Raw genomic sequence first — 14,449 nt, 5'->3', positions numbered from 1 at the left:
AGAGGTGGGACACTGGTGCAAGGTATGTGCCATTGAGAATAAGGATCAAGTGTTTTCAACATTGACACTTCTTTCTAGCACTTTGTTTCTCTACCTGGTGTAACTTTAAGTAGTTCCTCCCTTCATATCATACATTTCACATTTTCTATCTGCACTTACACCTACTGGGCAGCCAGCAGTAATCTGGTTATTTCCCAACTACTACAAAGGCTCCTAACCCTTCCAAGCACCCAAGACTCTCTACTCTTGTAGCACATTGAGCTCTTTCAACTGCTGCTGCCCAGCACAACACCAGGGGCCAAGGTTAAATCTGGCTTTCCCAGTCAATCATGTAATGAAAACTGGCTCCTCAACAGCTTATTTTTCCCTCACAGAACTAGATGCAAACAAAATTATTTTTTTCCACTTCAAGTTTTGACAGGATGGAAGGAGCATTCAAAATGAGAATCCAATTTATTGGTTATGTATGTGATAATCGTACATATTTGATAATTCATCCTGACAGTCGTTCTCTATAACTGTCAGAATTCTTCTATAATATTTCTTGCAGCTACTGCATTATCAGTTTAAGCACTTGTTTCTTTCAACAGCATTGTTTGCCATGGAAATTAAAGTTGAAAAAGACATGAAGACAGGAGAAAACACAGTGTTATCAACAATACCTCTTCCCTCAAAGGAGTTTAAAGAGACAGGAATTAAAGTCTATGACGATGGCAGGAAGTCAGTCTATGCGGTGTCCTCAAATGGCAGCACAACACAAAATGGGATGGATGAACTTGCTCCTGTTGAGGTGGAGGACCTGCTACGGCAGGCAACTGAAAAAAATTCCCAGTCTCCCACAGAGTATCATGAGCCTGTGTTTGCAAACAAATTTTGCAGGCCAGTTACTCCTCAGAAAGACAAATTAGCCCCTGGACCAAAACTGGAAGACATTCACAAAAGAGAGATGAATGGATTTAGCAATCATCAGACAGAATTCTCCTCCAAAACAGAGCCCTTTATGCAGCAACGTAAAGAGAATGGGCTTGATCTTCCAAAGGCAATACAGCCAAAGTCTCCCTCTCCAGTACTTTCCCATTCAGAGAAGAAAGTGCATACTAATCCTGAGAACAGGATGATACATAATGATGAAAGAAAACCTGCGCATGAGGAATTAAAACCTTACCAGAATACAAGAGAAAGACATAATGAGACAAGGTTTTTAAGTCCCTGCCATCTTAATGAAACATCCCCTGCACCTCAAGATGAGGAAGATGTTCAATACAGCATTGTCCAAGCTGTACCATGTTACGTGGATGATTCGGAACCAGTAACAATGATTTTCATGGGTTATCAGCACGTTGATGATGACGATGCAGAAGCAGACCAAAAGTTGTCACGATACGATGGGGTTATCCGTGCAGAATTAGTTATCATTGATGATGATGATGAAGATGACAGCAAATCTGAGAAACCAGCGTATCATCCCGTAGGCCACTATAGTCAAGTTTATCAGCCACCAAGCAGGAAAATCATAGAAATCCCACAGACAAACCCTGTGAGTGGTCCGGGCACGAGCCTGAACAAGGTACCCCACAAAAATTCCATCTCCCTGCGAGAACAAGAGGAACGCTTAAGCTCACCAACACACCGTGCTCATCTTCACGGCCAGGTATCTGGAGACGGTACTGAAGATCCCTCACTAACAGGTAACAGAAAAGGAAAATCATGTCACTGCTGTTCGCTCATGTAGCAAACTGATACCACTCTTATCCACTAGCAACTGTTCCACTTTACTATTTGGATTGTTTCATGGACTAATTTGCAATTACTAATAATTTCTTTCCTCTTGTTTGTTAACAAACACCAATCTGCATTTTGGTACTGTTGAATTATTTCATCTTCAGCAATGCACTAGTTACCACATCAAAATTTGGAAAATAATCTCAGAAAGGCCATTCTGTAACCTTCAAAGATTAAAAGTGGTTCTCTTTCAAGTGACAATTAAAAGTTCCATTAATGCTACCTCAATTAGCAGAATTAGTTTTCATTTCTACCAGGTAACTAACAGCATTGCTTCTTAACACTGTCTCCTCACTGGAATGTTTTTGTGCCTATCTGCATTCTAACTACTTCCTAGATAATCCAAACTGCTCCTTAAATCAGAAAGGCTGTTTAATAACCAGCTTTACTTTGCATTTTTCTGGAATCAGCATTGCCAACCTTGCCTTGACAATGTTTATGCAAGTTTTAACATTGTTTTGTTAACCCGAGTTAGATATTTTTATAGCCTCTGAAATACAATTAGACAGTTTTCATCACTACATGTGGTAGTCCATAGTGTTATTTAACACTTTTTATATTCTATTAATACTCAAGGTGTCTATTTCTTACTATAAAGTTTTATAATAAGAGATTGAAAGAACAATAGCAGGATATTCCAGAAACACAGAAAGCTCTTCTTTATGATTTTATTGCACTTTAACACATACAATTAAACTGCATTTAAGCATATTTACAGAGCAGCAGATTTCAGACAGCAATCACATTCCACTTCAAGGAAAGAACGCTGGGCTTGAATTATAGGAAGATCAGGGCTCCTGATCCCACGTTCTCTCCCTGCTCCTCTTCCAGACCATATTCTGAATAACTTTGCAATTTGGCAGCAAAAATGTAGGTTTGGGCCCTGCCTAAAGCTGCATTGGCAGCCCAGCATTTCTTTACAATACAGATAAAGCCAGGAGAGAGGGTGGTCATTGGATCGCATAAGGAGTTTCAGGTTTTTTTGCAACAGTATGCGCTGATTGGGAAGAGCTGTTCAGTAAGTAACACACTCAGTTTATAGTAGTATCAGCCTCATGCAGTCATGCACGCAAGAGCCTGAAATATTCCAGCAGTACTGCCCAGCCTTTCTGATCAATGAGGCCACTGTACTTTTCTATCACTTGAGAGAACCTTTGCTTCTCTCAAGCACCAATCCTGCCATCTGTGCCCTTCCCTACATCCTCCAGGACCAAAGGCTGCTGCCAGCGACTCTTATGGCAGCAACTAAAAGCAGAAGTAGCTGGTACAGGCAAGATAAACCACTCCAGCAACTGCTCCAGCCCATTGTATTTTGAGGATGGTCCTTTAATTCCATCACATATGCATATAATGGAGAAGCGACACTCACCCACCCATCCGCTGGTTGCTACTGAAACAGTTCATTCATCCTACAGCCTGCTCCGTGGGTGCTCCCAAACAGATCCTGGGAAAGAGGTTTCCAAGAAGTAACTATGAGCTGGCAGTACCATTCGGGTGGGCCATATGCAGGCCATGAGATGTAAGCTGAGCACCTCTGTAACAATCTTTGCTTATTTTTGTCTCCTGAAAGAAGCATCTGAAAACGTCTTCGTTTTTCCCTGCCACTCATAGACACTCTCCGAACAATCTGGGTTCTCTCTCTTTTGAGGTTAGTGGAAAACAAACACTGACTTTCAGGGAAGGGGGATAAGTGTAAATCTAGCAAAGACGTTTGAGAATCTGTTCTGTTAATCTGTATTTGGTCTCACCCATTTACTTACAAATATTCCAAGGACAAAATAGCCAGTTAGGAAAAAACTGGTCCCAATTAAATTAAAAGCAGTTTGGCAACTGCCTTAAAAATACACCCCAACAGTCAGCACTGCCTCCAAATGAGTGTCTTAAGTGCCCAGCAGAATTTGGAACTAAGCCATATTCCTCTTTACCCCTCGACCTATTTATTGCCACTCCCTGGGACATTTTGATCAGTGGAAAAAGCCAGGAAGTGACTCAATTTTTCCCAAGCAGTCCTGTAATCCTACTGCAACTTCTAAAAAGGAAACAAAACCAGGAAGGCCTCTTAAATCTAGAACAATGCATTACACAGAGCTGTTTCTTAGAGAAATAAATTGTTTTCAAAGCAGCCACTGATGTCCAGCCTAGCAGGTTCACGCTGAACACCACCAGTGAAAAGAGGAGTCAAAACTATTTTTGGTACCTCATCATTCATTACTAAAACAACAAACCATACAACTGAAAAAATAATCCTCTCTGAAATGAAAGCTTTGGGAGGCAATTGCAGTATTTGAACATTAAACAGGCACTGAGGACTCTCTGAAAGAGAATGGGAAGCAAGGAAGCACAGGACAGACCAGGGAGACCGTCCTTTACGTAACAATCTTGCTTTGGGAAGAAATGAACCTTCAGAGCAAGTTACTGAAAAAATTAGCGATGGCCAAGGACAACTAGGAGGCAGAGGAATTGTTCCATGTGCCCATCTATATAGAGAAATATCAGCATGCCCCCAAACTGACAGACATGTAGGACATACCGTTTTCCATATAGGAGCAATGTTCCTTTCCCCATGAGCTTGGTGGGGAACCAACATCTCAAAGCACGTGCCCTCAGAAAAACCATACAGAGAGAAGGATGACAATGCTATAATTTGGACACCAGTGTTTCTCATTATTAGAGCTTATTTTCTTCTTTAAATTTCAGTCAAATGAATTAGCGTGCAAACGTTTTGAAGATTCAATACTCATTAGGGAAATTAAAAGTCCTTGGGGGGGAACAAAGGCTAGACATAATGGAATGAATAAGGAAAGGAAAAACTGAAGCTGAATAGGCAGTAAAACCTACTGACAGTGTGGAACAGGCTCTCATGGGACATGAAGGTCCAAGGCTTTTGGCAGGTAGTCTAGATGAGCTAATTTTTTTCCTTACCACTGGAAGCTGTGCAACCTTCAAAAAACACAGCAGGGACTTAGCTCCATTTGCGTTGAAGAAAGTAACGTACTACAAAACTTTAATAGAGAAATATTCATGCATGCCATCTGTTTCTGTAACGCATAGAGCAAGACAAAAATGGACTGTTGGCTATAAGTGAAGCATCAGACTGATTGTTCTCTGAAACCACAACCAGGACTTGAATCCTTCAGAATTCCTTGGTCTGCAAACAGTACACAGGGTCTTTGTAAGAGCTAAGCTTAACATCAGTGGCCCTATAATATAAAGTTACACTCAGATGCTTCTATGATTTGCAACAACTTCAGCATTCAAAACATAACTCGAGTTGGACATTTGCTGACATGCATAAATCAAGTAAACAGCTGCTTTGACGCCCTGTCTCTCAGTACAGAGTTATATACAGGATGGAGGAACGAGACATGCTATTTTGGGTGACTCTTCAAACTAACAGGTCAGAGGGCTGGAGATTATTCCCACTGCATTCTCAGATCAACTACACGGTGGTGGGAGGCTCTTACATATCAAACAGCAGCATTGTATTGCTGTTCTAAAAATAACTTTAACATTTAATCATCTGCCCTGCACTGTCACTTTCAAACTAACCCACATTATACCCAGTTACAGACAATAGCCATACCGATGTTTATACAGATACTGTTACTCCATCAGACTCAAATCAGGAACATGACTAAATCCCACTCTGACTCACTACACCAGGAAGAAAGGAAAGTTTTCTGTGAACATCAACACAAAAGAAAAAGGCTTCCAAACAGTTATAGCTCCCACTGAGGAGTTTAGTTTAAACAAAGAGTTTGTTTAATTATTCATGCATCCTTTTAATCTGTCAGCATCTAGTCAAGGACAATACCATCTGTCTGCAACGCATTAGTGAAGGTAACAGAAACAAAACAGTTGGAAAAGAGCTGTGCTAATTTTCAAATAGTGATAATGGAGTAATTTCTTAATGTACTCGCTTTATTGCAAAATTACCAGAACTAATGCCTTCTACTGATTTCTTTTTATAACACTAAAACAATGCTTATTCTGCTGGATTAACCACCGGAGGTACGTGTATTCTTCATTTTTCTAAATAAGGATATTTAGCATCAGAAATAGAAAGTTAGTCTTGAAATGCAACGGCTTTGTTTTCTTTTTTCAGCTCTGAGGATGAGAATGGCAAAGCTGGGGAAAAAGGTGATTTAACAGCTGTAATGACATGGAAGTAGAATTTGCTACTCAAAACAGAATAAAGCTAAGAAGAGTTTCTTCAACTAACGTTTTTTGGATCATAATGCTTGTTTTGCTCCTCCGTTTTATGCATGTGGGTTATTTTGCCCTCTGCATAATCCAATGGACTTTAACAGACTTTTAGATTTGACCAACTGCCACATACACACAAATCATATCCTGGATTTTGCTGAAAGTAGTGGAAAGTTACCTAAGACCATAAATGCAGTGTATATCCAAGTATGAAGACACGTGCGTACCTGTTCCCACAATCAGGAATATGGTGTTGCTATATATACAGAGCAGATAAACACCCATCTCCACGGATCTTCACAGGACATTTTTTCACTTCAAAGTGTGCCAATCTACCTGATTTTGATTGAAAATGCCGTCCCAGCATTTTTCTGGTAAAAGCATTGGTTATTGAAAAACTAAACATAAGAGATAGGAGCAGGAAGAAATGTAAATATAAAAGCTGGTTTTCAAGCATACCACCTCGGCCAAAGTTTAAAGCATTCCTTTTTAAGTGACAGCAAAACAAACCAAAAAAAGTAAAGTCAGCATTTAAATATTTAGCTACCTTCTAGAGCTCCGCAGTCCACCCACCCTTCTATTTTATGTATGACAGTATAGTCATTCTCAGACCCTGCTCCCTTCCCCATGCCACATACATGCTGCCCACCCATAACCTCACAGATCAATCCTGTGCCTAACACTATGAACAGCCTGACATCCCAAGCAAGCTTTCACCTCCTAGCTTGCTCGGAAAGCCCTGCTTTTTCAGGAAACTGGTTGCCAGACAGGCAGTGCCTGTCCATCAAAAAAAAAAAATACTGCTTAGTATACAGGTTTCAGTTAGCCAGGGAGCTAAAATTAATGCAAGCCTCCCATCAGAAATACTGAGTTGCCAATGTCTTGTCCCGCAGCTGCAACAGAAGGTCTGTTACAGGTGCAGCCACTGCTGGGCACAGCTCTCCAGCAAGGTCTAAGCCTCCCACCAAGGAACAGGTTAATTCTTTCCGCATGAGGGAGGAGCCAAGGGCCCTTAAAGCAGCCATAAAGTACAATTACACCTAGAAAAAAATCACAAGTCAGATTTTTCCAGCACATAGTTCTTGCAGGGAAAAAGTGCCTCGCAGCACTACATCCTTATATTCAAATCAGTATGATAGCTTTATTTTGCTAGGTCTTAGCTTAGTTTGAATCACTAAACAGATAAAGCTCAGGTTGTGTTATTCTAGTATAGCTGACTCAAATTATGCACCAGCAAAAAACCCTTAACTTTTTTGCTGGTCTTCCTCATTTCAAAGCAGGAAACTGAAGCTACTACCTCATACTGAGGCACGATGGTAGTAATCAGCTGACTTGTAGCCTCTAAACACTGGGTGGCTCCCAGTCTGAAGTGGGTAATAATCTCAAATTCTAGGACTTGTCAGAGATGGTTACCTGGAGACTGGAATAGTAGATAAAAACAAATAAATTTAACTATATTACACTTTCTCTATGTCTTATCATGGGTCTTTTGTTTGTTTTTTTATAGTGGGTTTTTCCCCCTTACGTTTCTTCCGTTATTTGTTGGTTCTGAGAGCAGCAGAGGGAGCTACCTTCAACTTTTTTTTTTTTTTTTTTTTTTTTTTTTTTTTCATCTTCTCGAAGGTTCTTAACAGGATACACCAAAAAGTGAGAAAGTAGGAGAATGATATGAAGTAGTCATGAGCAGTTTTTGTAACAGGGGCAGATTGCTATGGACACTCATCCCCTGCCTTCCCCAATACTCCATGCTATTAAACTTAAATGATCTGGAAAAGGGGGCAAAAATGCTGCTGCCAATGTAGTATTAATCATAGTTTAAGAGACAAAGGACTAAAAAGAGACTTCACAATAGGGAATGCATAGTAAATCTACAGGTGAAATTCACTACCAATACATGAAAAGTAATGTAAAAAAATAGAAATAACCCTAACCACACACAGCACGAGAAATAGCTGTTAAGTTGGTGTTATGAACCTCTTGGCTAGGAAGTAAAACACCTTGGCATTATTTTAGATAGTCCTCTGAAAATATCAACTCCATGCTCAGAAGCCATGAAAATGAAGAGAGCTTTAGGACTCACTAGGGAAGGCATGGAAAACAAATCAAAATACAACTGTGGCATAGCACTTCATATTTACAACTTGAGTAGAGTTTGGTCACCCCATCTCTGAAGAGACAAATAGAGAAGGGTAATGAAGATTATCAGAAGTGCAAAATGGCTAAACACAGCAGCAGTCATACAGGGGAAAAGACAGGCACAGACATGAGAGGCCTAGAGAACTGTGATAAAGGCAGGAAGGTAAAAAACAAAATACAGGTCATTAAACAATGGCATCAAGAAGCAGGCTTAAAACAAAAACAAGCAGCACTTTCTCATGCTGACTAATTAAATGGGAGGGAAAAACATTAACAGATTTTTTTTTTTATTAATTCATTGCATACTTCATAGATAAAATTCAATCACTACAAAAATTCATGGTCCAGCTGCAGTTTCTAGTTTAGGACAACCTTGCACAGATTTTGGCAAGTAGCAAGCAGATCTTGCTGGAAAGAGAAAATACCACTGCAGTCTTGTTACGTCTCTTGCTCTAAGCACTCATTACTACCACTTCTGGAGACAATACCGGGCTCAGCAGATCTCTGCTTTGCCATGTGGCAGTTCTGATGTCACATATATTAAAACTATTCTGTTTGTGCCAGATGAGTCTGAACTGTCCCACACTAATACACTAGCTATGTAGCAGCATGGATATCACATCATTAATCTAGAGGAACAGAGACACAAAATGGAGCATTCAAGAGCTGTGTGCTTCTGGGAAGCAGGGATGTTCATCATGAGTGCTGCAGCCCAGAGCTTTCCCACATCCCGTATCAACAAGAACAGAATTATAAGGCGGCAAATCTTTTTTTTTTCCCCTCACATCAGTACAGATGCCATGCAAAATTCCAATTCATCATTAAAGCCAAACGATTTCTAGGGTCCAGCAAGACAAAAGTCTCTCTGAAACAAAGCCAAAGCTGGAGTCCCTCTTAGTGCAGTATCATTTGTCCAGCCTATCATAGATACCTGGTTCCGTGTGACACAGATGTTCAGCTTTTGTGGTTTGCAATATGTAAAGTCACTTTTGCACAACGCAAGGAAGACCAGCAGAAGCTATACAGTGGTTGAATTAGCTCACGTATGAGCTAAAACAGATGGTACCAAGCATGTTCTGAAGCACTTGTCCTGTGCCGATTCTGCTGTGCCACTCCCTCAGGTAAGTGAATGCAACAGCTGCCCCCTTCACACATACCCCTTAGAGAAGCTGGGATCAGACTGATGTGAACAAAGAATTTCTCAGAATTACTAGATCATCCCTCTTAGCCTTCTATTCACTTGGAGTCTTTCTTACTTCAGCCTGCACTGAAGGTCTAAAATCACCGAGATATTAACTTCTGCATTGAAATGCAGAAGATTGCAGTTTTTTCCTCGATGATTGCCATTCATCTTAAGTTGTTTGGAAAGGCATGTACCCACATAGAGCACAGTTTAGACACATGACAAAAGAAAACAGGCCGTAACCGTTCAAACAAAAGCTTAAGCATAGACATCAAGTAAACACCCATTCCATAATGTCTATCTGTATGAAATGGCTTGAATTTAAAGATCGAGTTTCTTAACAAAGCTTGAGAAATTTTTTTTATTAGCTCATCTAGGAACACTTCCTGTTTTGGACGTCCTTTACATGCCTCCCTCTCACTGACAGATTAAAGAAAGCAAGTGAAATAAAAATGCTGTTATTTGAGCAAGAGCGCCACGTAGTGTTACAAACCGTGATGGGAAACAAAAGGCAGGCAATCTCTAGCCTTCCCAAAGCCGGGTAAGGGAAAAACACGGGCATGATTACACTGAATATGAAGTCTCCCCATCTTGTGATTTTTGACAAAACAGAAAACAGTGTAGCGTTCAGCGTAAGGAAGAGAAACAAAGCACACCTTTTCTTAGTTCATTCTGCAGCCTGCGTGTCAGCTAGCAAAAAAATTATTTCAAGTAAAGCAAAAGTAGCAGTGAATTCCATTGCATTTGAGCTATTTGCATGAGTTAGTTTTCATTCAAAACATATGCAAGAAACATGGTTTGTAGTTAAGTCAAGAGCAGATGACCAGTATTTGGAGGCTGCACCTAACAACTCAATCAAAACAGTAAACTACTTGTTGTGAGACTGATCACAAGTTTCTACTTGACTGGGAGCATTTGCCTGTCTAGAAGAACCCAAAAAGAAATATGCTAATGTTGATTTGTCATCACAAGTTTAATCTGAAGAACACTGAAACCTTCTCGATCTCTTCTTGTGAAGTTTTCCTGACTTCAGTGGGATTCCTTTATGAAGCAAAACAATGGGAATTTCTTGACTTCAGTGGGATTCCTTTATGAAGCAAAGCAATGGGAATTTTCTTCTATACAATATTTTATCATTCAAGAAAAAAAAAAAAATATACAGCAGCCACCAGTGCTTCTAGAACCAAACTGCTTATCACCTATTTTCCTGCTAATATCAAACACTTCCATAGAGTTTTTTCTTCTTTTTTTCAAAGGAATATACCAGAAATTTTGGAAGTCACTAGAATACAATGACACATTGCTTCCTCTTACAAGTCATGCAGGAAGAGGGCAGGGGTGATGGTGTGAACAAACATTGCACAAATTTCACAAGTCTTTCCATCAAATAAGTTATAAAACTGCACATAAGGCCTCACATAAGAAACTATGCAATATTGCTAGCACTGGGAAGGAACAAGTTATCCAAAGAGCAACTGACAATTTTGCCATCTTTAAAGCTGTATTAGATGTGGAACAAGGATTTTTCTTCTTCTTGAGGAAAAGTAACTCTGCATTGCAAAGAGAAAATATTTTAACATTCAATTTCAATAAATTTCTCCAGGAAGCATTTAGATAGCTTTAATTTATAAAACATCTACAAAGAAAACAGACAATCCATTTGGCTGCTATGCAAGAGTATTCTTTTCTAGTTTCTATTTGATAGTGTTTTCACCTTACTAAAAGAGACAAGAACTTTTATTAAGATATTTACATTCATGTTTTAAAAACCCTGTGTTCATCGTCACATGCAAATGAAACAAACACACAGTATCGCTATTGTATTACAGAAAGAATCTGGCATTGACTTTAATTTAAAAAGCCATCAATTGTGCCTAGGTTGAGAGATTTTCTTCTATAAACTCATGGTATATGAAAGAGTCCCCCAAAACGTTAGCACTAGATGGGCCTGTGATTCCCAGGCTTTTGAGATCAGAGCTCTCTAAAAACCCCAATTAGCCATATACTTCTTGCCCTTCAGCCTAGGTTTTGCCATATTTCTTCATAGTCCCCCTTTCCCAACCTGCACATGACTTTTCCAGCTTCCAGGAGGAAAGGGGATGATTCAACTTACAGTCACTTGCATTCTGCTGCTGCCACTGACAAAGGGATTAATCCCAGCTCTATAAATGCTCTTATGGCTAAACCAGTTACTTGAGCAGCAAAAAAGACGACCACTAATTACAAGCTTGTAGCTTTCTGAATATGACTTGTCCCTGCAACAGGCTGCACTGTGGATTTGGGGAGATGGAGGAAGAGACAGAAATAGACAGCTGTAGTAAACGGAGAGAACCACTACCTGACCCACATGTACGAGTATTTTAGAGCTGGCCATCAGGTAGTAGAGAGATGTTGCTATAACAGTCTACAAGCCAGGCCTCACTATTTACTATTCTATCTAATACTCCAACACCTTTATTCCCAGCTAGCTTAGTAGCCCTAGGCTGAAGATATATTTTGAAGTGTTACAACTAAAAATTGATAATTTCCAGTATCAAAAATGAAGTGTGGAAGCAAACTGTTCAGAGCTGCAAAACACAAATGCAAAGCACTGTACTGCATGGCATATTAAGGGTTCATTTCGGAGATGCCATTTCAAGAGTATCCTTCCATACTTAGGCAAACCATGAACCAAAAAAGTTAAACAATATAGTCTCTTTCCATTCCCTGTACCTAGTTCATATACTTATATAAATCTTTTGTTGACTAAAAAAATGCCCTCCCATATTCTTATAAAGACAGTTCTGTCTCCTAGATATGCCAGCTCAAAGGACTCTCACTTAACATTAACAGAAGCTGCTTTTCCTGAAGTCAAACCAACTCCTAATCTACATTTCATCCGGCAGTGCAAATACAACTGCAACATTCCTGAGCAAATATTTTCACTTCCATTTAAGCATCAAGTGGCATAAAACCATCTTATTCACACAGAAAAGTAATTCAGAAACCACAAGCAACCAAAAGACAGCAAAACACAGAAATCCAAACACACAGATAAGTTCTTCCCATTTGAGTTTTAGGTAAGTACAACTGGTTTTAATGCACTTATATTGCAAACACGTTTTCTCTTTATGGTTTAGAAGCACTGAGGGGGACAGGACAGAACAGTATTTTGCGTGAGGCAAATGGCGGTTTTACTAAAGGACTGAAGTTCCCAAACCCATATGCTTGTTGTGTAAGTGTACTGCTCTTAGAGCAGAGAGAATATTTTTTGCATTTAACTGCAAAGATAGACAACAGCATTTAACTCATGCATCAACCTGCATTTGTGACAGTTTTTGGCCAAGTTGTTTTTTAATGCACAAAACTGTCATGAGCAGGAAGTTGTAACATCACATGCCATTAGAACACAGTAAAGTGAACAGATATAAGATTCCGGATCAATCTTTCCGGTTTTCCCAATAATATTCACAAAAGGTTTAGAGAACTTACTATCAAAACAGCATTTTCAGCACATCTTCTCAGTCTTCTTAACCTATAAGCTTCAATCAAGTTAATTACTGCACTTAAAAAATAGAAACTTCTTTCCTTACTCAGGCAAAGACTCCCATTAAAAGTCCCATCAGAAGACAGCTTTTGCAGGACTGCAACATCCTTCTACAGATTTGAATTCAAGTTCTCCCTAACGCCGAGCATGATGCACGTGTGCTATTATTCTTCAATTACATCTTCAGGGAGGTGCTGAGGGCAAAGTTGTAATAGAAAGCATTCCTTGCAGGTTTTTCAACTGCACAATATTTCATCACAAAACTCTCAGTGACTTATTTCATATTTGGCTGATTGCTGCCAGGAAGGCAATGAGGAATACTACATTTCCACAGATGTAGATGGTTAACACAATCTGTTTAAACAGACGACCCTGCAAGAGAAGGGGAAGAAAAGCCATAGAAGTGTCAGTCTTTTTATTGGTTTAAACAAAGAATCATCCCATCTCATAGCAGTTATTTACAAAATTGTGACTTACCTCTGCTTCTGCAGATGTGAGTGACTGCAGTATTTGTACTCTGTCATCCTCTATCACTTCAACTGTTAGTGGGAAGAAAAAAAAGTTGTCTGCTTTTAAGAGTAAGGGGGTTTTTCATTTTTATACTGCAGAATTCTTGATCCTGTGACTAAGTAACTAAGTCTTATACAGCATCAAATTTGAAAAGCACTTGGAAGTCTCATTTAACATTTCATGACCTGTACTATCATGCTTACAGCACAAGTGAAAAATTATTCTGGAGCTGACCTACAAAAAGTAACTTCTGGACATTGAAGTGGCAAAACATTTTGTCTTTTTTGCTGGAATCATCAAAACACTGAGTTTTAGCTGAACAAAACATTTGTTTGATCTAAAACCTTCTCCTTTTCATTTTAAGATAACTAGATTTTATTAAGAAGTGTTTTCCATTAGCCAACACGAGAACATTCATTGTTCAAAGATTTCAGATTCATTTCTCTAGTTCTAGGAAGTAATTATTGCAATTAAAGTTTAAAGGCACATCTTTCATAATCACTCCTTCTCCATGTGCCACCTTACACAGCCTCTTAACTAATCATGCTGCTTCAATTCTGCAGATGTCTCATCTCTGCCTTAGATACAGGTCGTTTACATGTGCACAGTCATCTCCTCTCAGTGACATCAGCCAGCAAAGCTAAGAATTTCCAATGAAGTTACTACCAGTCTCTTCACTAGACATATTGGAGTCAGGATTTCACCTTCATTCCCCTGTTCATTCACAATTGCAAGCATTTGTGCTCGTTGTGGTGAATGGAGTTACATCCAGTTGGCGGCCGGTCACGAGTGGTGTTCCCCAGGGCTCAGTACTGGGGCTGGCCTTGTTCAATATCTTTATCAATGATCTGGATGAGGGGATTGAGTGCACCCTCAGTCAGTTTGCAGACGACACCAAGTTGGGCGGGAGTGTTGATCTGCTCGAGGGTAGGAAGGCTCTGCAGAGGGACCTGGACAGGCTGGATCGATGGGCCCAGACCAACTGTATGAGGTTCAACAAGGCCAAGTGCCGGGTCCTGCACTTCGGCCACAACAACCCCATGCAGCGCTACAGGCTTGGGGAAGAGTGGCTGGAAAGCTGCCCAGCAGAAAAGGACCTGGGGGTG

At 39.9% G+C, this 14,449-nt stretch overlaps 2 protein-coding genes across 8 annotated transcripts in view; one reads left to right on the top strand and one right to left on the bottom strand.

Moving 5' to 3' along the window:
- PALMD (palmdelphin) overlaps window positions 1–7,455 on the top strand; it is a 29,999-nt gene extending 22,544 nt beyond the window's left edge. The window contains exons 7-8 of the mRNA XM_009290448.2: window positions 591–1,688; window positions 5,888–7,455. Coding sequence (XP_009288723.1) covers window positions 591–1,688; window positions 5,888–5,931 — 1,142 coding nt within the window. The 3' untranslated portion in view covers window positions 5,932–7,455. The remainder of the gene's footprint in view (window positions 1–590; window positions 1,689–5,887) is intronic.
- A 152-nt stretch (window positions 7,456–7,607) lies between these two features.
- Window positions 7,608–14,449, bottom strand: part of FRRS1 (ferric chelate reductase 1) — a 35,054-nt gene continuing 28,212 nt past the window's right edge. For 6 of the 7 annotated variants that reach the window (XM_019474911.1, XM_019474909.1, XM_019474910.1 and 3 more), the window contains 2 exons: window positions 13,311–13,372; window positions 7,608–13,205 (listed from right to left, as the gene is read on the bottom strand). In XM_019474911.1, coding sequence (XP_019330456.1) covers window positions 13,113–13,205; window positions 13,311–13,372 — 155 coding nt within the window. In that variant the 3' untranslated portion in view covers window positions 7,608–13,112. The remainder of the gene's footprint in view (window positions 13,206–13,310; window positions 13,373–14,449) is intronic. The other variant, XR_002086348.1, reaches the window with a different exon arrangement.

Source organism: Aptenodytes forsteri, unplaced genomic scaffold (assembly GCF_000699145.1).
Source record: "Aptenodytes forsteri isolate BGI_AS27 unplaced genomic scaffold, ASM69914v1 Scaffold237, whole genome shotgun sequence".
NCBI lineage: Eukaryota > Metazoa > Chordata > Aves > Sphenisciformes > Spheniscidae > Aptenodytes > Aptenodytes forsteri.
Note: the sequence above shows the minus strand (reverse complement) of the source record. Positions and strands in the feature narration are given on the sequence as shown.